Raw genomic sequence first — 25,525 nt, 5'->3', positions numbered from 1 at the left:
GTTATTAAAACATTTTTATTTCTAACTTACAATGGATTACACATCATAAATCATTAGAAAATTAGTAAGGAACAAACACTGTATTTACTTATTTACACCTGTCATTGAGTTTTTCCTTAAAACAAATGAGAATATATGTTTAAGCCTTGAGAAAATAACCATGAAGCTACTAAAGAGCAGCCACACATTTGAACCAATGATGTGTTAGTGAGCGGGCCAGAGAAACAAATCTTTACAATGATCTCAGCAGTCTGAGTCAAAACAAAACAACTGCATGAACATACTTGAAGAAGACACCCAGCTGAAGGATGATTACAGCAGCCAACAACTCTCAACATCCACATGGCATCTGATTACTGTCCGGAAAAAGGCTGGAAAATCCAAAACCTCTGATTTAAAAGCAACTAAATACAACAAATACAACACATCAGCTGTCCAACTGTGTAAAATCAAAGTTTGAAACAAAGACTTGAGATCTGACTGATAAAACTCAAAGACAGTCCGAGCAGTTTAAGAATCAACTGTTCGTGTTTTACACATAATGAGAGCAAAGACCAGGAGAGTCCATTCAAATAGAAATAAACTGTGATGTTGGGAGGTAACTAAAGTCATTTCATTTATAAATCACATTTTAAAACAACATGTTGACCATCAGGATCTTAAGCGGCTGTCCGGTCTGAGCAGGCCAAGCTGGGAGGCCGCTGTGGCGTCAAAACAGGCAGTGTCCTCCTGAGAGGTAGCGGAGCCAAGGGAGAGAAGAACCGAGTGGAAAGAAGGTGAAAAGAGGAAACAGAGCTGTGGTTTTATCAATAAGGTGTCTGAAGTCACAGGTCTTGACCAATTGAGGCTGCAGTTGGGTCTGTAGGCCGAGTTCAAGCGTCTGCGTGACCTTTGGAGGATACTGGGAAACTGAGTTCAATGACTAGCATGACAATTAAGATCCTAAATGACCTCTTCACCTTTGTGAGGTTCCTGTGATCTCAAAAAATGTATCAAAAACGCTGCTACTAAAAGGTTTCTCCCCTGTGTGGATTCTCATGTGTGTGGACATATAGCTTTTGTCACGGAATCTTTTTTTACAAACTGAGCAGCTGAAGGGTTTTTCTCCTGTATGAATTCTTATGTGTGAGGTCAAAGTTGAGTTTTGTGTAAATCTCCTACCACAGACGAACAGCTGAAGGGTTTCTCCCCTGTGTGGACAGTTGAGTGTCGTCTCACATCTGACTTTCGTGTGAATCCTTTACCACAGACAGAACAACTGAACGGTTTCTCCCCTGTGTGGGTTCTCATGTGTTTGGATAAACTGCTTCTGTTATTGAAACTTCTTTTACAAACTGAGCAGCAGAAAGGTTTTTCTCCTGTATGACCTGTTAAGTGTTTGGTTAAAACTGATCCTTTACCACAGACAGAACTAAGTGGCTCCTCTCCACTGTGCTCCTGCAGATGTACCTCATGGCCAAAGCTTGTAGCACATTCAGAGGAGCTGCTTGATGTTTTTCCAGTACAACATTCCTGATCACTTACAGGTACTTTACTGTTTTGCAGAGGGTTTAACCTGACTCAGGTTCTCTGGTCTCCTCCCAGTCACAACTGTCATCAGTTTCAGTTTCAGATGAGTGAAATCTTGTCATGAGTAGCCGGTTGTAATGTCCGTCTGCATCAGAGTTCCTGGCTGGTTCTGGTCCTCCACAGTCCTCTCCATCAGCTTCTGTTTCCATCTGGTCAGTTTTTTGTCTCAGTCTTTGATGAAGCTGTGAGGACTGAGGTTTCTCTTCATCTAACTTACTCTTCACAGGGACAGGAGTGAATGTGAATTTGATGAAATTAGCCTCCTCCAGACGTTGAAGCTGCTCCCCTCCTGACTGACTGATCAGGCGTTCCTCCTGTTCCTCTTTAATGTGTGGGGGCTCTGGTGGGTCCTCATGGTCCAGACTGGAGCTCCACTCCTGCTGCTCAGGGGGAACCTCTTCTTTACTCACCAATAGCAGCTGGACGTCTGTGGAGAATAATGAAATACATACACACATCTTAAAAATTCCAACTTCCTGTTAACATTTAAACCACTGACACAACTACTTTCTAAAATGTGTCGATAAATTATGCACATTTTGTCCGACATATTTGGAACCAGGGGTGGAAATTAACTTTTTGCCTCACCTGCAACTATATTCATAAAATTTCTTATAAAGCGTATCACTACTACAGGCCTAATATTAATTGTGGGTTGTTTTTATTTATAAAATTCTTGTGCAAGGAAAACAGTCAACGTTGGTCTTTTATTGTTCATTTATTGGTCTTTCAGAATTTATTAATGCCAAGTACTCACAAAATCACAACCATTCATGCACAAAAATAACAGTAGGTTGCAGTTTTTGGTGGAGATGACTACATTGAAAGAAGTTCTAGCAGCGGTTTTGGAAAGCAGAGATGAGGATGAGAGACGAGTTTCGGGGCCTGACTGTTTTGATTCTTACGATGAGGAGGATTACACAAAAGAGATCCATTTGACGATGGGGTAAGCGCATTTATTTTATAAAACCTTGTTTCCAATGGTGCACTTAGTGCTTGGCTAACTGTGACCATTTTGGCTAAAATAAGCTGCGTCTGTGCTGCTTTGTGTTTCAGTAAGTTGTCATGAACTTTGACAAACTGACTCCAGGGAAGTTATTTTCTTGTGCAGAAGTGGGATACACTTATAAATCATAACGTTGTAGGCATGTAGGCTGTTCTATGTGATATCCTTTAGATAACTAATGTGATATATCTTCACCTCCATTCACAATTTGAATAACGTTATCTCTTGTAGTGATGAGTAAATATGTTTTGGCCATTGACTATTTTATCATAGTACTTGTACAGATATGGTCTTTCATATCATTTTATCCATTTATGTTCAGTATATTCATACTGAATGAGACTAATTTGTTTTTTTGAGAGGATTCCCAGCTGCCCAGGGCCCAGTGAAACACAGACAGCGTGACCTGTGCCTGCCACCAGGTCACCACCAGGTCACCACCAGGTCACCACCAGGACCCCAACAGCAACCTGCACCCCCATCTACTCAGGAGCCAGCTCGAAGACGGACAAAGACCCAGCCATCGCTCTCCATCTCCAGGTTTTAACCAGCTTGGACACAGGGCTATGCTCATAACATGCAAATTATGTAAATAGTGGGACTTTCCTGTGTTTTTTAATACATATTTAGTCTTTATATATAAATATTGTTTAAAAGTTAAAACATGACAATTTGTACATTATGTAAATATTGTCAATAGTGTGTTTTATTTCTGTGTGGCTTTTATACACATAGTAAACATTTTACTTGAAAGAAAGACCTAAAATAATGCTTGTTTTGTATTTGCACATCCCCATAAAACCTGATATGTAGTAGGAAGTGATTATACGGTCCTGTTTTATTTCAGTCCCTCTAACATTAGGTCAAAGTAGAGTCACAGACAACACTCAAAAAACGATTGTTCAAAATGTCACTTTAGACAATTATTATGCATTATCTACAATTTTATTCATATATATCACTACTTTTGTGACCCCAAGACTTTGGTAAACCCATTTCAAACACCAAAAGAATTCATCCACATGACTAATGGTATGTTTCCACAAGAGGTTTGAAGAATTTCAAAAATCGGACTTACATTTTTCAACTTTAGAGGCACATTATCTCTCTCTCTCTTTACACAATGCTCTTGGGGGTTTTCTGCACATTTTGCAAATTGTTTTTATCGTAATGTTTTCCTAACAAATGTACAGCTGTCCTTATTTACGATAGCAGTGAATTTCACTTTAAAACGGTAAGGGTGCAAAATTAAACCAAAACCACATCTTACACAATGTCTAAAATACATTCAAACCCCCATTTGGATCAGCTGGAAAATGAATCTTCACAAAGATGAAAACAGGCTGTTTCACTGACTGTTTAGAGATACGTGGTTCTCACATTTCATAAACAGTGATGCATTTCTGCAGATTAAACTTCCCAGCAGGATACAAAGGAGTTAAAATGACCTTAAACATCTGCAGCAGTAAAATGCAGCATTAATGCAGCAGGAATATTAATCCAGAAACATCAGATATAACAGAGAAACTCTGACAGGAACATTTTACTGCACTGTGAGTACTTTTACTGTCATACTGTAAGTACATGTTGCTGATAATACTCACATACTTTTACTGAAGGAAGGTTTGAATGCAGGACTTTTACTCGCAGTGGAGTATTTTCACAGAGTGGTATTAGTACTTTTACTGCAGTAAAGGCAGTTTACAGTGAGAATAAGCAGTAAAGTGCACAAACCTGCTCTGTGTAACCGGACTTCAGGCTTGAAAACAGCGTCCAGTAGTTTGCGTTGTCCACAAAGTTCCTCCTCGTACTCTGCTATCGTTCTTTCAAACAGCTCAAATATCTCTTCAGCAGCCGCACTTAGTCGCTGCTGGACAAAAGCTCTCAGCGTTTGGACTTTAGACATGTTTACAGCAGCTTTTCCTCCAGACACACTCCGTTACAGACACGCAGCTCACTCTGATAAAATACACACTGTGAGGCCGAGCTCCGGCTCCGGCTACTTCCTGCTGACAAGCTAACTTCCTTTAGCATTCTTGGCTAACAGGAGATGAGTCTGAGGTGAAACATCCCGAAAGTTTAAACAGAGTCCACTTAAACACGTTGATCCTCACATGCAGGCTCTGCTGCTGAACTCCCAGTAGGGATATATGGTAACGGTAAAAAGTTAGCATGTTATCCACAGTACACTTGCTTCCGGTCCCACTTCTTTGCTGATTTTCAAATTAAAAGTGACCAAAGCCTCATATCTCTTCGTCAGGAAATAACAATGGAAGAAAAAAATGCCATAGCAACATGTGTAAATGTATCCATTTTAATAAATACAACCACAAGTAAAATTATTTTGTGGAGACAGATTATAATAGTACATTTGATTTAACAATCAAAAAGACAAAACTATGAATCAACCCCCAAATAAATAAATATTTTCTGCATTTGGAAATGGCTTAGTAGTGTCTGTTATTAGTCTTTTGGAACTGTTCCTCACACTCAAAACTAATAAACAACACAAACATTAGCAGAAATGTTCATTAAAAAGTACAAAAGTTGGATTTCCCTGTTTCTGAATGTAGAGAGATTGCTGCCATCCAGTGGACGTCAGGGAAAACATCATCTAAACCAGTCATAAAAAAAGGTATTCCTGCAGTATTTGTGTTTAAATGTTTCTTATGCTGTAGAGAATAAACACATTTAAAGTATAGATTTCTATGTGTATTATATATGCAGACGTTGACCCTATTAGAAATAGGGCCAAAATGTTCTACCAAGAAGACTCATATCAGTACAGTCAGGACAATTACTGTAAATTATTTAAGACCAGCTGCTTCATTACTGAACTCAAGCATTAGGGGAAGTGAGGAGGTACTCAGTGTATGCAGTTTCTGCACACATTGGAGGTTCTGTTCTTTGCTTGAGCGTTTCTATTTCATGTATACTTTGTGCTCTGCTCCACTGCATTTCAGAAAGGAATATTGTACCTTTTGCTTCACTACATTGATCTGATAGAAACCAGTCACCCTCACCTGAGGCCAAGAGGTAACGTTTGTTAAGTTTCCTGGGAAGTGATGATAGGACAGCGTTGTAAGTGGGGGATAAGTGGTGGCTGACTCTGTTAAGCGACGGCTTCTCAACCCTGGTGTAGATTCCTTCCTTGACACCTCTTTCAAACCATCCATCTTCTCTGTCTAAAATGTGCACCTGGTGCATCGTTGTTGTCATCTTCCTGCATGTTGTTCACAGCACCAACACCAAAACATGTATGTGTTACCAAAGTGGGAAGCTCCGATACATTCCTTCCACCTTGGAACCAAATGGATCCAGATTATTAACAGATTAAGTCCCCTAAGTGCTTCTCTTGCAGTGCGATTTTAAGCAGCAGTTACGATGCTGGATTTTTGAGCTTTTCCAGGTTCAGAGGGTTTAAAACAAAACAGACTAATTTTAAACATGAGCTGTGATAGAAAACTAAAAGAGCTGCATTATGGGTACTAATTTGGAAGAACAATGTATTTCAAATGAATTTGGGCATCTTTCCTATGATTGGATTATTGATGGTGTGAGTGGAAGCAGTCACTTCTCCTCCTCTCCTGCAGCAGTGTCACGATGGACCAACACACTGTAGGAAATAATAATAATAATCAGCCTGCTACTATCTAGCACATTAAAGTAATTCAATGTTTTTTACTAATAAAGAATAAGCTCTTTGTGCAGAGAATGCAAAAATTTGTGCATAAGATTTACACGTGCAAACATTAACAGTATACCAGTGGGGAAACACAGGAGCACTAACAAACCAGGAGGTATCCATCACCTACAACAACACCACAGAGATTAAATAAATAAAATGTTTTATTGTGCATCACCTTGGTTTGTTTCTTAGAACATCACCTAGTTATGACTTTTCATCTGAAGCTTATCCAACATGAAGTAATTTGTTTTGTACCTGTCAAGAAACAAAACCTGTTATTCATAGTAATGTTGTATCTTGTGCACCTGCAAAAATAAATAAAGAGATGAGTTTCAAAATGTATTATGCAATAACACCAGCACACACAGCCTGTGTCCTGTTTAAACTTTACTTTCGGTTTCGGTTACTTTCGGTCGTCGTGGCGCAGCTTGTTTGATCCCTGGAAACGTAATGTAAACGAATGTTTCACTGCTTTACACTTGAATGAATCTTTGCGCATCTTGTGGCTAACTGTTATTAGCTTGTTGCTGTAAAAATATTATGTTAAATTAACTCAGAACACTGGTTAATAAATATAAATAACGCAAGGCACTTGTACCCGCCATGTTGATATATTTGGCAGTTTAAACAGTGGAATAAGAGCAGAACTACAGTTAGTTTATCCTCGGAGTTGTTGTTGGTGTAGCTCCACTTACTAATGACTGAAGGCATCTTTTCCTGCCTGAAGCAGCCTGTGCAGGAGGCGGAGACGAGCCGCTGTCTGAGACTCTAAGCGCTCGGCCGGTGTTCAGCAGAGTTTTGTCGACATGCCGAGAATTGCGTGCACCTCCAAATGCTGCTTTTAAACGCTATAATATTCTTTGTGGCCTTCATCAATGGTGATAAATGATTCTAAGTAAATATTTTATGAACGTTTAGAGTCTTTAATATTTTAATACACTTAGTAGAAGTACCATTCCTTGACATTCAGTAAATATATGTGGTGATAACGCCGTTTGATCAGCAAAGTGTCTGTCACGTAAACCTGTTGCTATCTTTGTATATCCTTAATACAGATGAGGAGGCGGTACGTTGTCTTAGCTTGACTTTATTCCAACACGTCGTAACCTAACACACACTGAATCTCCCCACCTCTTCCGGTATCTCCGTAAAAGGACCTAAAGAGGTGGATGCATAATTCGGCAGATCAAATTTTGTAGGCTACCTGCAGAGATTTGCATCCACCTCTTTTCTCAGCATAAATGACCGTTTTCACTCGCGAGGTGCATGCAATTCTCGGCAGGCAGGCAGAATTCGGCACAACACCTGTTATCACCGCTCCTCCATGCAGGTGTGTGTGCTGGGCTGCAGCTTCATGCCTCCATCTAGTGGACTGATAGTAGAAGTCCAGCAGCTGATGGCAGCTTCCTCTGCCTCACGCTGCTGTCTGACTGCATTCAGCTGCCACTGATATGAAACAGAAACTAGCAGCCAATCAGTGGAGGAGCAGCTGATCTTTTTCCAGGAGGAATGATGGAAAGGAGGATTTGAGTTGATGTGCAGATGAATGATTTGTGTTTCCTCTCCAGTGAAAGTGGATGTGAGTTGAGCAGCATGAGTCAGTGTGAGGACAGAGAGGAGGGAGTCCCTCCCTCTAAAAGCACTCTGTGTGGGGAACATGACAGCCAGACCAAAGCTCAGAGGTGAGATGAGGATCTCTAACTGTCCAGGACTCAAATCACTCCACCATCATTATTCACTCTCAAAGCTCTGTGTGTGTTGTGTTGAAGCCCAGAGCAGCAGCAGGGACCAGACTCTGCTGGACCTGGACCTGGACCTGAGCCCAGCTGTGTGTCCTTCAAGAGCGACTGGTCAACTGATCGCATCATTAATTTTAAAGGACAATCCTTTGCTGCAAAACGGTGAACTGTTAATAACATCAAAATATTACTAATTCATGTTTTATTAAACCTGTTTATTTTCACCAGCTTTCTTTTTCACATATATTTATATTTTCACATCCAAAAGATGCCCAGTATACCCTGTCTTCAGCTGTTGACTCCAGTTTAACACTTTCTTCCCACACATTCTGTTATCTGATGACTACATGAGTATAAACAACTCGTTCATACTCCCATCTCGTCACATATGGACACTTGGTCAACACCCCTTGGTGGTGTTGCTCTGCGGTCAAGTTAGAAATAATACATATGCAATGTCCGGTTAGACTTAAACCTAGACTCAAAGAATAAAACTAGTGGGTTATAATAATTATATTACTTACTTTATTGTTACTTAAAATAAAATAAATGTTGACATTTTGTTTCACATGGGAAACAAACTTCTGGGTCCCCTGGGTGAAAGTCCGGTTTATGGCTCCCACATCCACCACAACCACCTCCTTATTCAAAATGCTATTAGATGCCCTGGGAATGAAAAAAGGCTGAATAATAAGACTGAAAACCACTAAGTGAGCTGCACTTTATCCGTGTTGCTGAAGTTAATTTGTGTGGATTAGTGGTGAGATTTATGTCTGATCACAAGTGTTTGCAGTTTCCATTTTCCACCTCCGAAAGAGGGCAGTGCGCATGTTCTCTCATCCAGTACAGTCCCAAAAAGGTTCTGCATCTGTCAGACTGTCTGAAGGGAATACAACCACACCACCAGAGCAAAATGTCCACATAAAAAGTTAGTATTCAAAAAGGTAGAAAAGACCTGACAGCTGCATCATGGATCGTCACATCAGGCTAACTACATGCTGCAGAAGCTAAAGAGAAGGTAGTCTTTACCTCTACCAAACGTCTAAAATTTGTTGCGTGTAAAACAAGCTAATTGTTGTCCACTTTCCTGTTGGTAGATTGGTTAAACAAAGAACAGAAGAAATGCACACGTATCAACGCAAAAGTATCAAATTAAAAACCACATCAACTTCATGAATAACAGCTGTACCTGTTTGATTACATATATCCCAGAGAAGAACATTCTAGCTTTAATTTTTTCATGCTTTTTGTTGTCAAATCACCCTCAGCTTTGGTTTGAAACAGTATTCTATAATTTTCTCTTAGGTTTCCTGAAGTGGTTCTCACTTTACCTGCTACAGGTTTACTGCGAAGCACTAACTAATCCTTGTACTGGAAAGATAGCATCCAGTGAGCTTGTGTGAGCTGTGTGTTGGTGTTGAAGAGACTTAACCTGAAAACCAAATATAATTTACCTTGTGTTTGTCTCTGTGAGGACAGACATAATTTGAGCTAATTCTTCATAATTCCTCAACAGATTTGACCAGGAGAGCTCAGAGGTTCCCAGTGGTCAGTCTGCCCAGCAGCATCAAACACACATGGACTACATATTTATGGTCTGTACATGTACAACAACCTTTCCATATATTCTGTTCACAATAACTTCCATGCTGCACTTTTTAGACCAGTGGATTGTCAGTCTGTCCAACATGGTTCTGATGTTTGGTCCATGATTTTAAGTTAATTGTGTCCTTCATATAATTTTCTGTTCCAGCTGCTGGAGGAGAACATTGTCATTTTTGTAAAGAATGAACTAAAGAAAATCAAGAAGGTTCTGAGTTCAGATGACCCAGAATGCTCAGAGAGTAAGAAGGAGGATGAGGAGGTGTTGGATGGTGAGGAAGAAGAGCAGAGGAGGAGCAGCAGAGAAGCATTTCTGAAGATCACACTGCACTTCCTGAGGAGAATGAAGCAGGAGGAGCTGGCTGAGCGTCTGCAGAGCAGTAAGAGGATTTGAACAGATTTAACCTGCTGGATAAACGGGACATTTACTGATGGTTCTAGAGATTGAGGAAATATGTTTAAATATGCATTCTTTAGGGGAGTAAATTGTCATAATGTATGTTATAAATACCTTACTGATTTATTTTGTATTCATTCAGGACCTCCTGCTCAAGTGTGTCAGCCTAAACTCAAATCCAACCTGAAGAAGAAGTTCCAGTGTGTGTTTGAGGGGATTGCTAAAGCAGGAAACCAGACTCCTCTGAACCAGATCTACACAAAGCTCTACATCACAGAGGGAGGGACTGCAAAGGTCAATGATGAACATGAGGTCAGACAGATTGAAACATCCAGGAAACCAGACAGACCAGAAACAACAATCAGACAAAAGACATCTTTAAACTCACCTGGAAGAGATGAACCAATCAGAACAGTGATGACAAAGGGAGTGGCTGGCATTGGGAAAACAGTCTTAACACAGAAGTTCACTCTGGACTGGGCTGAAGACGAAGCCAACCAGGACATACAGTTCATATTTCCATTCACTTTCAGAGAGCTGAATGTGCTGAAAGAGAAAAAGTACAGCTTGGTGGAACTTGTTCATCACTTCTTTCCTGAAAGCAAAGAAGCAGGAATCTGCAGGTTTGAAGAGTTCCAGGTTGTGTTCATCTTTGACGGTCTGGATGAGTGTCGACTTCCTCTGGACTTCCACAACAATGAGGTCCTGACTGATGTTACAAAGTCCACCTCAGTGGATGTGCTGCTGACAAACCTCATCAGGGGGAACCTGCTTCGCTCTGCTCGCCTCTGGATAACCACACGACCTGCAGCAGCCAATCAGATCCCTCCTGGGTGTGTTGACATGGTGACAGAGATCAGAGGGTTCAATGAACCACAGAAGGAGGAGTACTTCAGGAAGAGATTCAGAGATAAGAGCAGGCCGCAGATCATCTCCCACATCAAGACATCACGAAGCCTCCACATCATGTGCCACATCCCAGTCTTCTGCTGGATCACTGCTACAGTTCTGGAGGAGGTGTTGAAGACCAGAGAGGGAGGAGAGCTGCCCAAGACCCTGACTGAGATGTACATCCACTTCCTGGTGGTTCAGTCCAAAGTGAATAATGTAAAGTATAATGGAGGAGCTGAGACGGATCCAACCTGGAGTCCAGAGAGCAGGAAGATGATTGAGTCTCTGGGAAAACTGGCTTTTGAGCAGCTGCAGAAAGGCAACCTGATCTTCTATGAATCAGACCTGACAGAGTGTGGCATCGATATCAGAGCAGCCTCAGTGTACTCAGGAGTGTTCACACAGATCTTTAAAGAGGAGAGAGGGCTGTACCAGGACAAGGTGTTCTGCTTCGTCCATCTGAGTGTTCAGGAGTTTCTGGCTGCTCTTCATGTCCATCTGACCTTCATCAACTCTGGTGTCAATCTACTGGCAGAAGAACAACCAACCTCACAGAAGTCTGAAACAAGAAGTGATGAAACTGCTGTGAAACAGTTATACCAGAGTGCTGTGGACCAGGCCTTGCAGAGTCCAAATGGACACCTGGACTTGTTCCTTCGCTTCCTCCTGGGACTTTCACTGCGGACCAATCAGGATTTCTTAAAGGGACTGCTGACACAGACAGAAAGATGCTCACAGACCAATTGGGATACAGGCCAGTATATGAAGGAGAGAATTGAGGAGAACTCCTGTCCAGAAAGAAGCATCAATCTGTTCCACTGTCTGAATGAACTGAATGACCGTTCTCTAGTGGAGCAGATCCAACAGTCCCTGAGTTCAGGAAGTCTCTCCACAGATAAACTCTCTCCTGCTCAGTGGTCAGCTCTGGTCTTCATCTTACTGTCATCAGAAAAAGATCTGGACGTGTTTGACCTGAAGAAATTCTCTGCTTCAGAGGAGGCTCTTCTGAGGCTGCTGCCAGTGGTCAAAGCCTCCAAGAAAGCTCTGTATGCACATAGATACTTGCATATACTGAAAATATTTTAGATACACAACTATTACAAATTGAGTTTTAACTGTAAATTCTCCATTCAGATTGAGTGGCTGTAACCTCTCAGAGAGAAGCTGTGAAGCTCTGTCTTCAGTTCTCAGCTCCCAGTCTCCAATCTGAAAGAGCTGGACCTAAGTAACAACAACCTCCAGGCCTCAGGAGTGAAGCTGTTTGCTTCTGGACTGGAGAGTCCACATTGTAAACTGGAAAGACTCAGGTAAGATCAAGTTATTTTTTTTGTCTTGAATGACTTGAGATATTTAAATAAACTATAATCTATATGCGCCTTTCACTAAATGTCAGCTGGGAGAGGCTCCAGCCCTCTGCGGCCCTGTAACCCAGGGTAAGGGGTTGACAATGAGTGAGTGAATAAATGATCATCTATATGTCTTATATGAGGATTATAATTATTTGTATTTTTTAGGGATTTAAGTGTTAAAACTCTTAATCAGTTTATGTTCACACTGAATATTGCTCCCCTGGAATCAAAACTGCTACCGCACCCTCAGATGATCTGCTATGTGTGTTGTTTTGTATGTTTGCAGGCTGTCAGGCTGTCTGATCACAGAGGAAGGCTGTGCTTCTCTGGCCTCAGCTCTGAGCTCCAACCCCTCCCACCTGAGAGACCTGGACCTGAGCTACAATCATCCAGGAGACTCAGAAATGAAGCTGCTGTGTGCTGGACTGGAGGATCCACACTGGAGACTGGACACACTCAGGTATGAAGAGGCCTGCAGCAGTCACAGTCAATATGATAGAGGAGGAAGAGCTGCGAACATTTACTTTGTGACACTGTTAGCCTGGGTCATGTTCACTGACACACCAAGCTAACAAAGGCTGACTGTCTGATCCAACAGTTCATGAAACAAAGTGGCACAATGTTCTTTATTTATTGTGGAAAGACAAATGAAAACAGGCCATCAATCATTTTCACATAACGGTGGACCTTCTAGTCTGGTCAAATGTTCATATGAATTGAGAACAGATCTATCAAAAATAAAAATGGCAATGGCCAATCCTAGCCATATTTAAAAAAAAATTGGATCAGTATTGCTGTTGGATGCCACAAACCTGTTGGGGTGCAAAACAATATGATCTGTGGCAAAAACAAGCGCTTTCAGTGGACATATGGATTGGTGGTGCGCTATTAACGGAAAGCTGCAGCACACTCGCTCAGTACTGGATTTTAAAAGGATATTGTCCCCATTAGTCATTTAGACACAAAACATGAAAAAATGGGGTCTAGGTGGTAAAATACCTTTGGAAAGATGCCTGAAGGGAGGATGATTTTTTTCAGTTCAAAACTTTCAAAATCTAGCTGTCCCTTGCTAGTTGTCCAACATTGCCCACCCAAGCTTTAAGTTTACAACTTCACAAAAGGAGTTTTACAACAGTAAATGAAGAAATGTACCTAAAGTTCATTTCTAGGAGTTATCTGACCAGAACCAAGACAACACTAGACAAACGAGCAGCAATCACTAACTATATGCTTCACTGTTTATTTTCCCGGATTTTTACAACCTCATTGCAGCTGAGCCATGAAAAATCTCTAACATTCTGCTTCATAAATTTTATACTATTATTATTTTTTTTTTTTTAACCTGTCTTGCCCAGCAGCCTGGTATAGAGTATGATGACCTGGATACCATATTGTGCCAGATTTTACTTTAACAAGAGAGTTTTAATATACTCCTTTGTCTGTTTTATTATTTATTTAATTATGTATAGATTTGTCACCGGGCCGGACAGGGGGGCAGACACGGGGATGGGGGGGGGGGGGCACAAACAGACAGCACAGAGAAAGGCACAAGACTTGTAAGAGAAGGGGGATGGAAGGTGGGGACAACAGGGAAAAGCTGTGGGAAACACCAATTGCAGAAAGCAACGAAACCTGCAATAGAACAGAGAGGGGGGCTTGGGGAGGAGAAAAACAACAACAAACAAACAAAAACAAACAATAAAAATAATAATAATAGTAAAAGACAACCAGCCAAACAGCAGCAATAAACAGCTGACATAGTATGACAACTAAAAGAAAAATGAAAACAAGAAACAGTCCAGCACACTAAATAAGCAACACAGCACAGCCACGAGAGCTGGAATAATAATTAATTTAAATAAGTAACTAAAAGAAAAGCATCAGGAATAATTCTACCAGGGACAACCTAAATTTGTTTGTGTCTATGTGTGAGACTGTGTGTGTCTGTGTGAGTGTGAGTGAATGTGTCTGTATGTGTGTGTGTACATGTGTGTGCGCATAAGCCTGTTAAAGAATGTAGTTGTTAGTGAGAGTGGGATGCCACGACTGTGCCACACCTACCCCAGCAACAGGCAGGCAAGAACCCCAGTAGCCAATAGGGGTGGGAGAAAGAAAAAGAATAAATCAATCAAAAAAACAAAGACTCCCAGATGACCGCCACGCAGCGAACAACCAAAATGCCACGCAATCATCAACACCAATGCACAAGTGACGAGCCCAACGCGCACACTGCGCGAGCATTGCCCAGCACGCCCCCCGGCCGCCGTGCAACACCAGCCAAACCAGCAACGAGGCAAAATCAACCAGCTCAGCTGCATGCCACCACCAACTCACCCACCCGTCAAGGGCCGAGAACTCCAGGCACAAGCCCAGAACAAACCGGAGCACAGCCCTGCACCGCACCCACACTGCACATCCCGAAAACTAACTATATACCTCAGTATCCAGAGGGGTCCAACAACTGGCGGACAGAGAAATGGGGAAGCATGGATCCGAGGCCAACGAAGCAAAACAGGGACGCAAACAGGTCCCTCCAAGCCAACGAGGAAATGCCTCCCCCGGACTCCAATGTACAAACTAAATGCCCAACAGCCATTCAGAGACCCTGCCCAGGGAAAAAGCACAAGGCATCAAGATGCATCGACAGTCGCCCTACAATCCCACCGCAGCCCTCCAAACCACAACCGGATCAACCCACCCCCCAGAAGCCAGGGCACGCCGTGACCCCCCAAGGACCCCAGACCGCATGTCCCGGGGAAAGCTGTACCCTGCCCCAAGGAAGAACAGCAGAAAGCCGTGCCGAGAAGCTTTTTTTTTAAAATAACTGTGTATAGTCTGATTCATACCTGTTAGACAGGTAAGTAGTATAATGACATTAGAATGAATGAGAACTGAAAATAATGAGCCGTAGAAAAAAATACATACACAGGAATGTAGTGTCCATGTTTGATGCTGAAAGAGGATGTGCTGGTTTGACCCCCCTCCTTCTTTTAGGTTGGAGCCTGGTGGAGTCCAATGGTTGAGACCAGGTCTGAGGAAATGTAAGAGTGTTTTTCATTTGATTCATAATAACAGTATAATAGCAGCATAAATTCAACCATCTTCAGACTGTGACATCACTCATTCAAATCTCTGATGTCATGATGATAGTGATAAAGAAAAAGTTCAGACTAGGCCAGCTAAAACCCTTAAATCCATCTTCACAACCTTAAAAATCCTGCCAAAATAGACAGTAATTTTAAGTCCAAAAATATACTGGAGTCAGTCAAAAATAGGTGCAGAAAGAGTCTATTCTCTTCAAAAAAAAAAAAAACAGATTTACATTCTGGCTGGCACAAGATTCTGAGTGGTTTTTTTTAAGATTAACATGCATAAATTGACACCATTAAAAATTTAAAACGACAGATTGCATTTCTTTAAAGATTAAAAAGAATTCTGATTACACAATCAAAAGTTGTGTATATATTGTGTTTCATGATATAGCATAACACAATATACGATGATGTTCTAAAATGTTACATGTAGTATCTTTAACATACACAAAAATACACATTTATAGATTAATAACTGCAGATGTATTGTGTCTCGTTCTCTCCATCAGATTCCTGTGAACTCGCCCTCGACACAAACAGTGTACACAGAAAGATCAAACTGTCTGACAACAATAGGAAGGTGACATATGTGAAAGAGGAGGATCAGCCATATCCTGATCATCCAGACAGGTTTGACTACTGGGAACAACTGCTGTGTAGAAATGGTTTGACTGGTCGCTGTTATTGGGAGGTTGAGTGGAAAGGAAGAGTTGATATATCAGTGAGTTACAGAGGAATCAGAAGGAGAGGAGACAGTGATGACTGCAGGTTTGGAGGGAATGATCAGTCCTGGAGTCTGACGTGCTCTGATGGTCGTTACTCTGTCTGGCACAATAACACAAGAACATCCATCTCCTCCTCCTCCTCCTCCTCCTCTAACAGAGTAGCAGTGTATGTGGACTGTCCTGCTGGCACTCTGTCCTTCTACAGAGTCTCCTCCACACTGATCCACCTCCACACCTTCAACACCACATTCACTGAACCTCTTTATCCTGGGTTTGCAGTCTGGTACAGGTCTGGTTCCTCACTGTCTCTGTGTTCTCTGTAGGAGGGAGAGTCTCGTGATGTTAGAGAAACATTCCCATAGCTGAGTGTGTACAGGATCACTGTTACAGAAATCTTTTAGGTTCTTGTAATAAATTAATGACTTAACTTTGCACGAAGTGATTGAACAGATTTCCATTGTAAACGTCTTCCTTTTCCAGTCCCTTTAAAGACGGAAGCTCTGATCATTAAATGGTGAAATGCCGTTGACTTGTACCTTCTGTCATGTGTTGTTTTGAATTCTGGCTGTTGTTCCAATAAAAGCAGAGTGTTACTGTGAATGTGTATGTTGTTTTTCTCAGGTCTGGAATACTGACATGATTCAGCTGGAAGATACAATAAATGGCCAAATGTTTTCTGATGCTATTGTCCATATAAAAATGCTTTATGGGTTGGTTAGGAAAAACAATTCCAATTACAAAACAGTGAAAATCAGTATCTTCACTTCCCAAATGATTATAAAGTGCCAATTAAAGGAAAGATAACACAATGGTAAACATGCCTCTGTTCCAACTTTTGTTGAGTGTTGCAAGCATGATATGAATATGAACATGAATATGTTGTTCATATTGACAAAATACAAAAAAATTAAAAACTTTTCTCAGTTAAGTTATGTAGCTACAAGTGCATCATAGTTAAGCTGTTAAGTAATAGTTTAATTTTCTCTGGATGTTGTTCACGAGTGACAATGGCACGTGAGATGGACAGGCCGTTGTGCGCACCATCAGCCGTAGTGTAGGCATTGTACCGGCCGTTGTGGTGAAGAGGGAGCTGAGCCGAAAAACAGACAGGGGACAAAAAGCAGACCTGCCCCAGACGACCTGAGAGGTCTGGATGTTTCATAACGAAGCAGAAGATCAGAAATGTATTTTGGTCTAAACCATTTAGTGCTTTATAAACTAACAGCAGGATTTTGAAATCAATTCTTTGACATACAGGAAGCCAATGTAAAGACCTCAGAACTGGAGTGATGTGATCCACCTTTTTGGTCTTAGTGAGGACTCGAGCAGCAGCGTTCTGAATCAGCTGCAGCTGTCTGATGGATTTCTTAGGGAGCCTGTAAGGACACTGTTACAGTAGTCGAGTCGACTGAAGATAAATGGATGGATAAGCTCTTCCAGGTCCTGTTGAGACATAAGTTCTTTAATCCTTGATATATTCTTCAGGTGATAGTAGGCTGACTTTGTAATTGTCTTAATGTGGCTCCTCAAATTCAGGTCTGAGTCCATGACCACACCAAGATTTCTGGCTTGATTTGTGGTTCTTAACATTACAGATTGAAGTCGAGCACTGACTTTCAATCGTTCCTCCCTGGCTCCAAAAACAATAACTTCAGTTTTATCCTTGTTTAATTGAAGAAAATTCTGGCACATCCAATTGTTGACCTGCTCAATACAGTTACTCAGCGCCTGTATGGGATATATAGTCCCCTGGTGAAATGGTTGTGTAAATCTGTGTGTCATCTGCATAATTTTGGTAACATATTTTGTTGTTTTTCATAATCTGAGCCAGTGGAAGCATGTAAATGTTAAACAAAAGAGGTCCCAGAATGGAGCCTTGGGGAACTCCACATGTCATTTTTGTCAGCTCAGATGTGTAATTACCTATAGACACAAAGCAGTCCCTGTCCTTTAAGTAGGATTCAAACCATTTTAATACTGTGCCAGAAAGTCCAACCCAGTTTTCAAGTCTGTCTAGTAATATGTTGTGGTCGACCGTGTCGAATGCAGCACTGAGATCCAATAATACTAAGACTGAAATTCTGCCACTGTCTGTGTTTAAATGTCATTGAAGACCTTAACAAGAGCTGTCTCAGTGCTGTGGTGTGGTCGAAAACCTGACTGGAAGACATCAAAACTGTTATTTAGTGCCAAGAAAGCACTAAGCTGTGATTTTACTTAAAAATGGGAGATTTTTGAAAAAACCTGTTTGTCAGAATTTCAAGGCAGCATGAGGAGAATTTCAGATGTTGTATTATGTCCTCCAGGTTTTTATGGTTAAGTGGACACAGGGACAAGACATATCCTGTTACTGACATGGAGGCACTGATTGCTTGTCTAATTGTTTGAATTTTGTCTGTGAAGAAGGAAGCAAATTCATTGCAGGCCCTGATAGAAGTTCAGAGGCTACAGACACGTGCGTGGGCCTCGTCACATGTTGAGTCAGTCCATAATTATCAAGAACACAACACAGTTCTTTAGTCCTTCTGTCCTGGGGGTTGTCAACATGGATGTTAAAATCACCAACAATAAAGACAGTCAATACAGATTATAGACAGCAGTTCACCAAAGTCATCAAAAAAGTTTGCACAGTATTTAGGGGGCCTGTAGATATTTAGAAAAATAGCTCGAGAAGACGAATTCAGCTGAAGAGTCACATATTCAAAAAAGAAGCAAAATTCCCATAAGACATCCTTTTGCATTGGAGGGAGTGATTTAACAAAATGGCAACTCCACCTCCTCTCTTATGCACTCTAGCTTCACTCATAAAACCGAAGTTGGGAGGGGTAGACTCGATAAGGACAGGTGCACTGTTATCTTGGTCCAACCAAGTTTCAGTTAAAAACATGAAATTAAGATTGTGAGTGATTATAGAATCATTGATTAAAAATGTTTTTCCTGCCAAAGACCTAACGCTTAACAAAGCTAATTTTAGTGTGTTAAAAACATTTTCTGGCCCACTTTTTTCGTCATGCTGCGGCTGACGAGGAATTAATACTAAACTTGCAGGATATGTTGAGTGCTTCCTGTTTCTTAACACATTCACCGTGCTTTTTCTGTTACCTATCAAGACAGGGATGGAGAAGACTACCAGCACACTGGTTGTCCTGGGAAGAGTCGTGAGTGCTATTTTTCTTGTAGCCGGGATCAGACAGAGCTTACTGGGCTTTTTTGCCATTGTGGAGCGGGAGGACGGGTTGGGCGCTGTACTTTTGACAGATGTGTCAAACCTGGAGGACTTAGAACCAGTGGTGGAGGTGGATGGTGAGGGGGGTTTATGGTAGAGAAAATGGGAGTGGAGCGAGGGAAGGTGCGGGGAGTAAATTTGGTCCCAGCTCTAACCAGGTCTTCCATGTGATCAGTGAAGTCCAACAGGGGGGATAGGGGAGAAAGGGTGTCTGGAGATAAGGGTGACCTGGATGGGGATTGGTGGGGTAAAGATGGTGAATCCTCACTGTTGGTTTTCAGTGAGGGAGGTGGAGGCTCTTCCTCTTGGCTCAGATGTCTCCCGTGATCAGAGATCTCTTCCGGCGGGGGCTGAGGAGGCTCTCCTTCAAGGTTTCTGGTGTGTTGTGTTATGTCTTCTTCTTGTTTAGATTCCTCTTGTCTCTTGTCCTTGGCAGAGGGAACTGATGAGTGACGCAGAAAGTAAAACAGGTTGGAGCTAAACAATTTTACTCCTGACTTGTTAAGGCGAAGTCCATCTGCCTTAAAAATATGTTTGCGGTCCCACAGAAAGTAAAAGTTTTCGATGAAATGCACTGAATGGACAGTACATGCCGTTGAGAGCCACATGTTCAATGCCATCAGTCTGCTGAATCTCTCAGCTCCTCTTTGGATTGGCGGTATAGGGCCACTGATAAAAACCTCAGCATTCAAAGAGCTGACCAACAGATTATTAAAGTCCTCTTTCAACACTTCAGACTGTTGCTTCACAACATCATTGGTCCCGATGTGCAGTATGATGTTTTTCACAGTAGGATGTTCAGCTATGATGTTCACGATATGCAGGATTCTTTCTGCCAAGTCAGACACCATATCCTTCGGAAAGCAGAGTATTTTGGTGTTCTTACTGCTCATGCTTCTTACATCATTTACAGCAGCGTCATCCACAATCAGAGTTTGAGGCCCAGTCGTTAGCTTTCCCTGTAGCCTTTTACTTTCTGATTTACTCTCAGTCCTTATCCTTCTGTGTGAGGACGGGATGTTATCCAGGTCATCAGACGGAGATCCAGGGTCATGCAATAGTGGTGAAAATCTATTCTGCTTCGGTTGTTGTGGAGGTTTGTTGCTAACTCTCCCTTTCGCAGCTGTCCATGGCTGTGTCCTACCAAGAACAGGGGTTGAAGAGGCGCTCTGCCTGGATGATAATGCAGGCCAGCCAGTCGCATCACAAATCTCTGTAGAGAGAGATACACAAATGAAATGGCATCGCTTTCAGTATATGCGTTTGTTAAGCACAATTCAATTAAAATGTGACTGTGAACGAAAATAAAATAGCACATTGTAGTTTCTGTATTTATTACCAAAGCATTTATCAGTAGCCTAATACGGTTAAAATGGAAATAATTGTCCAGCCCTAATACAACATAAGAAATATCAGGCCCTACCTTACTCAGTATGCCACTCAGCTTGTCATACAGGTCATGGTTATCTCTCGCCTCGAATATTGCAATGCCCTCCAAACAGGTCTTCCAGCTTGTGCTGGTTCAAAACTCTTGTTCAGAACTCTTGTTTACTTAGAATTAAATAGAATTAACAATGGCAGCAAACTCAATGCAGAGTAACATTTTAACTCCCTTGCTCAGTACAAGTGGTTTAGTTATTATTCTTCTCATCATAGCACAATATATTTAAAACACAGCTCAGGTTTCATGGTCTTGTTCTGCAGTGGTGACTTGCTTATTCAAACCCAGGAGGCAGGTGTCATCCTGAAGTTTCTTGAAGGTCTTCTATACCTCAAAAACACTATTAGTATCTTTAATAAAAATTGTTGTGGCATTGTTATTGCATAGGAACAGGGAAAAAAGGTTATGAATGTATGGGAAATTAAGAGGAAGATGTTTAGCTAAATAAGTTTATTATGATGTAATGATTGCTGATGGACTTGGACTTGCTGCTGGTGTTTCTCCCCTGACTTTCGCCAGCAAGTTCTACCACTCGCTCTCTCTTTTCCCTAGCAGACAGGATACACAGGGGGCTGCCGGGCACGGAGTGTCATCGTGCTCACTCAGTGTGCGGGTTGGGGTCCTCACTTGCCCATTGATGTTGATAGTTGATGCCGCAATGGATAAGATGCCTGCCTTTGGTGTGAGACCCGGGTTCAATCTCCCACTGTGATCCATCCACCATTGTGTCCCTGAGCAAGACACTTAACCCTTCGTTGCTCCAGAGGCGTGCAACCTCTAACATACAGGTGCTGGTCATATAATTAGAATATCATCAAAAAGTTGATTTATTTCAGTAATTCCATTCAAAAAGTGAAACTTGGATATTATATTCATTCATTACACACAGACTGATATATTTCAAATGTTTATTTCATTTAATTGTGATGATTAAAACTGACAACTAATGAAAATCCCAAATTCAGGATCTCTGAAAATTAGAATATTACTTGAGACCAATACAAAAAAAGGATTTTTAGAAAGGTTGGCCAACTGAAAAGTATGAACATGAAAAGTATGAGCATGTACAGCACTCAATACTTAGTTAGGGCTCCTTTTGCCTGAATTACTGCAGCAATGCGGCGTGGCATGGAGTCCATCAGTCTGTGGCACTGCTCAGGTGTTATGAGAGCCCAGGTTGCTCTGATAGTGGCCTTCAGCTCTTCTGCATTGTTGGGTCTGGCGTATCGCATCTTCCTCTTCACAATACCCCATAGATTTTCTATAGGGTTAAGGTCAGGCGGGTTTGCTGGCCAATTAAGAACAGGGATACCATGGTCCTTAAACCAGGTACTGGTAGCTTTGGCACTGTGTGCAGGTGTCAAGTCCTGTTGGAAAATGAAATCTGCATCTCCATAAAGTTGGTCAGCAGCAGGAAGCATAAAGTGCTCTAAAACTTCCTGGTAGACGGCTGCGTTGACCTTGGACCTCAGAAAACACAGTGGACCAACACCAGCAGATGACATGGCACCCCAAACCATCACTGACTGTGGAAACTTTACACTGGACTTCAAAGACGTGGATTCTGTTCCTCTCCTCTCTTCCTCCAGACTCTGGGACCTTGGTTTCCAAAGGAAATGCAAAATTTACTTTCATCAGAGAACATAACTTTGGACCACTCAGCAGCAGTCCAGTCCTTTTTGTCGTTAGCCCAGGCGAGACGCTTCTGACGCTGTGTTTTGTTCAAGAGTGGCTTGAAACAAGGAATGCGACAGCTGAAACCCATGTCTTGCATACGTCTGTGCGTGGTGGTTCTTGAAGCACTGACTCCAGCTGCAGTCCACTCTTTGTGAATCTCCCCCACATTTTTGAATGGGTTTTGTTTCACAATCCTCTCCAGGGTGCGGTTATCCCTATTGCTTGTACACTTTTTTCTACCACATCTTTTCCTTCCCTTCGCCTCTCTATTAATGTGCTTGGACATTTAGAGACCATTTAAAGGCCTTTGCAGGTGTTTTGAGTTAATTAGCTGATTAGAGTGTGGCACCAGGTGTCTTCAATATTGAACCTTTTCACAATAGTCTAATTTTCTGAGATACTGATTTTGGGGTTTTCATTAGTTGTCAGTTATAATCATCAAAATTAAAAGGAATGAACACTTGAAATATATCAGTCTGTGTGGAATGAATGTATACATTATACAAGTTTCACTTTTTGAATGGAATTTACTGAAATAAATCAACTTTTTGATGATATTCTAATAATATGACCAGCACCTCTATATAGCAATTGTAAGTTACTTTGGATAAAAGCGTCAGCTAAATGAGTAAATGTAATGTTGATGATTACGTGGTGTTTTGGCGGTCCGGGCGCTGCTCTTCCGCGGGTTCTGCTTTGTGCATTCCGCCGGTATTGGATTTTTGATCATTTTTCGTTGGGTCGGGGGTCTTCCGCGTTCACGTCGCGGTGTCTGGGAGTAAATTTTGGGGTTGCTTGCCTGTCGCTGGAGTCGGTGCAGCACAGTTGTGGCATCCCACTCTCACTAACTACATTCTTTAACAGGTTTATGCGAACACATATGTACAAACATACAGACACATTCACCCACACAGACATACACAAACAAATTTAGGTTGTCCCTGGTAGAATTATTCTTGATGCTTTTCTGCCAGTTATTTAAATTAATTGTTATTCCAGCTCTCATGGCTGTGCTGTGTTGCATATTAATTGTTTCTTGTTTTCATTTCTCTTAGTCGTCTTCCTATGTCAGCTGTTAATTGCTGCTGTTTGGCTGGTTGTCTATTTTTTGTTTGTTGTTTTTCTCTGCCCCAAGCCCCCATCTCCGTTCTCTTACAGGTGTTGTCCTTTCTCTGTGATGTCTGTTTGTGCGGTGTTTGTTCCCCCCATCCCCATGTCTGCCCCCCTGTTCGGCTGGTGACAAATCAATACATAATTAATTAATAATAATACAGACAAAGGAGTATATTAATACTCGCTTGTTAAAGTAAAATCTGTCTGGCACAATATGGTATCCAGCTCATCATACTCTACACCAGGTTGCTGGGCAGGATAAGTTTACTTAAAAAAAACAACAACAACAAAAAAACAAACAATAAAAGTTAATAAGTAGAGGTATAAAAGATTTTCTGTTATCTCGTACTTAACAGGCTGGAACTCTGAACCTCTGCTTTAAAAGGCAACTGGGTGAATCTTACACATGAGCTGTCGAAGACTAAAGACTTGACTGAAACACACATATATAAGCCTCAAAGACTTTTCCAACTCTCTCTTTGGGAACTCCAGAGAATCTTAAAGGTGCAGTGGGTCGGTAAAGTGTGGGACGCATGCCTTGTGATGCTACAAATTTTAATCTGTCTCTGCGGGATGAAAATGCAGTGACGCCGTGAATGAATTTAGTTTGTAAATCACATTTGAAAACACTAGTTGACCATAGTGCTGTACAACTGACAGAATACGACATTTTAATACACATTACATACAAAAAAGCACATTTCCCAGAAAACCACCAAATAATGTGTCACAACTAAAAACTGAAGCATCTCTGAAGCTTCATTTACTTCTGCTGCTCTCTCCAGCACACTTCTGGTTTTTGAGATAAGCGGGTTGAGTGAAAGTTTTATCACAAATGCTGCAATTAAACAGCTTATCCCCTGTGTGGATTCTCATGTGTTTGGACAAACTGCTTCTGTTACTGAAACTTCTTTTACAAACTGAGCAGCTGAAGTGTTTTTCTCCTGTATGAACTCTTATGTGTGAGGTCAAAGTTGAGCTTTGTGCAAATCTTCTACCACAGACAGAACAACTGAAGGGTTTCTCACCTGTGTGGACAGTCAAGTGTTGTTTGAGATGTGACTTTTGTGTAAATGTTTTACCACAGACAGAACAACTGTATGGTTTCTCCCCTGTGTGGATTCTTATATGTTTGGACAAACTGCTTCTGTTACTGAAACTTCTTTTACAAACTGAGCAGCTGAAAGGTTTTTCTCTTGTATGACCTGTTAAGTGTTTGGTTAAAACTGACCTGTGTGTGAACCCTTTACCCCAGACAGAAGAACTAAATGGCTCCTCTCCTGTTTTTTGAAGTCTATTGTGTTCCTGCAGACATATTTCGTGGCCAAAGCTTGTAGCACATTCAGAGGTTTTTCCAGTACTATATTCCTGATCACTTACAGGTACTTCATTGTTTTGCAGAGGGTTTAAACCTGACTCAAGTTCTCTGGTCTCCTCCCAATCACAACTGTCATCAGTCTCAGTTTCAGATGAGTGTGATGTCTTGTCATGAGTAGCCGGTTGTAAATGTCCATCTCCATCAGAGTTCCTGGCTGGTTCTGGTCCTCCACAGTCCTCTCCATCAGCTTCTGTTTCCATCTGCTCAGTTAGTCTTTGATGAAGCTGTGAGGACTGAGGTTTCTCTTCATCTAACTTACTCTTCACAGGGACAGGAGTGAACTTGATGAAATTAGCCTCTTCCAGACGTTGAAGTTGCTCCCGCCCCTTCTGACTGATCAAGCGGTCCTCCTTTTCCTTTTTAATGTGTGGGTGCTCTGGTGGGTCCTTCTGGTTCAGACTGGAGCTCCACTCTTCTATAATGTGTGGGGGATTGGGGCTGCACTCCTGCTGCTCAGGGGGAATCTCTTCTTTACTCACCAAGAAGAGTCGCTGGCCTTCTTGCTGTTAAGTTATATTAAGTCATACTGCTTTGTTTTGTGTTGTTGCACTTGCTTGATGAATGCCTGTGTTAAAACAGAAATCAACCAGAGTAAATGTAAAAAAATAAAAAAAAACTCAAGACATTGGCAA

General features: G+C 41.6%; 3 protein-coding genes and 1 long non-coding RNA gene across 4 annotated transcripts in view; 1 reads left to right on the top strand and 3 right to left on the bottom strand.

Moving 5' to 3' along the window:
- Positions 1–16,658, top strand: part of LOC119916213 (NLR family CARD domain-containing protein 3-like) — a 795,320-nt gene extending 778,662 nt beyond the window's left edge. The window contains 8 exon segments of the mRNA XM_038736183.1: positions 9,526–9,597; positions 9,756–9,984; positions 10,144–11,938; positions 12,027–12,088; positions 12,091–12,199; positions 12,528–12,701; positions 15,236–15,282; positions 15,843–16,658. Of these exon segments, the coding sequence (XP_038592111.1) occupies positions 9,526–9,597; positions 9,756–9,984; positions 10,144–11,938; positions 12,027–12,088; positions 12,091–12,199; positions 12,528–12,701; positions 15,236–15,282; positions 15,843–16,381 (3,027 nt within the window). The 3' untranslated portion in view covers positions 16,382–16,658.
- LOC119896748 (NLR family CARD domain-containing protein 3-like) overlaps positions 1–25,525 on the bottom strand; it is a 172,154-nt gene that overhangs the window by 53,230 nt on the left and 93,399 nt on the right. The gene's annotated exons all lie outside the window — the stretch shown is intronic.
- On the bottom strand, positions 4,894–7,737 carry LOC119917918. Its single transcript, XR_005447370.1, has 3 exons — positions 6,959–7,737; positions 6,439–6,518; positions 4,894–6,191 (listed from the first exon to the last, which is right to left on the bottom strand). It is a non-coding gene; the product is annotated as an uncharacterized LOC119917918 (long non-coding RNA).
- The window catches only part of LOC119902428 (zinc finger protein 287-like), a 38,407-nt gene continuing 36,643 nt past the window's right edge, over positions 23,762–25,525 (bottom strand). The window contains exon 3 of the mRNA XM_038718890.1: positions 23,762–25,093. Within this exon, the coding sequence (XP_038574818.1) occupies positions 24,275–25,093 (819 nt within the window). The 3' untranslated portion in view covers positions 23,762–24,274. The remainder of the gene's footprint in view (positions 25,094–25,525) is intronic.

The sequence above is a fragment of the Micropterus salmoides genome, unplaced genomic scaffold (genome assembly GCF_014851395.1).
Source record: "Micropterus salmoides isolate LMB-PRFRI ecotype aquatic unplaced genomic scaffold, ASM1485139v1 Ms_hic_scaffold_1, whole genome shotgun sequence".
NCBI classification, from domain to species: domain Eukaryota; kingdom Metazoa; phylum Chordata; class Actinopteri; order Centrarchiformes; family Centrarchidae; genus Micropterus; species Micropterus salmoides.
The sequence above is the reverse complement of the archived record's forward strand: the minus strand, read 5'-3'. Positions and strand labels throughout refer to the sequence as shown.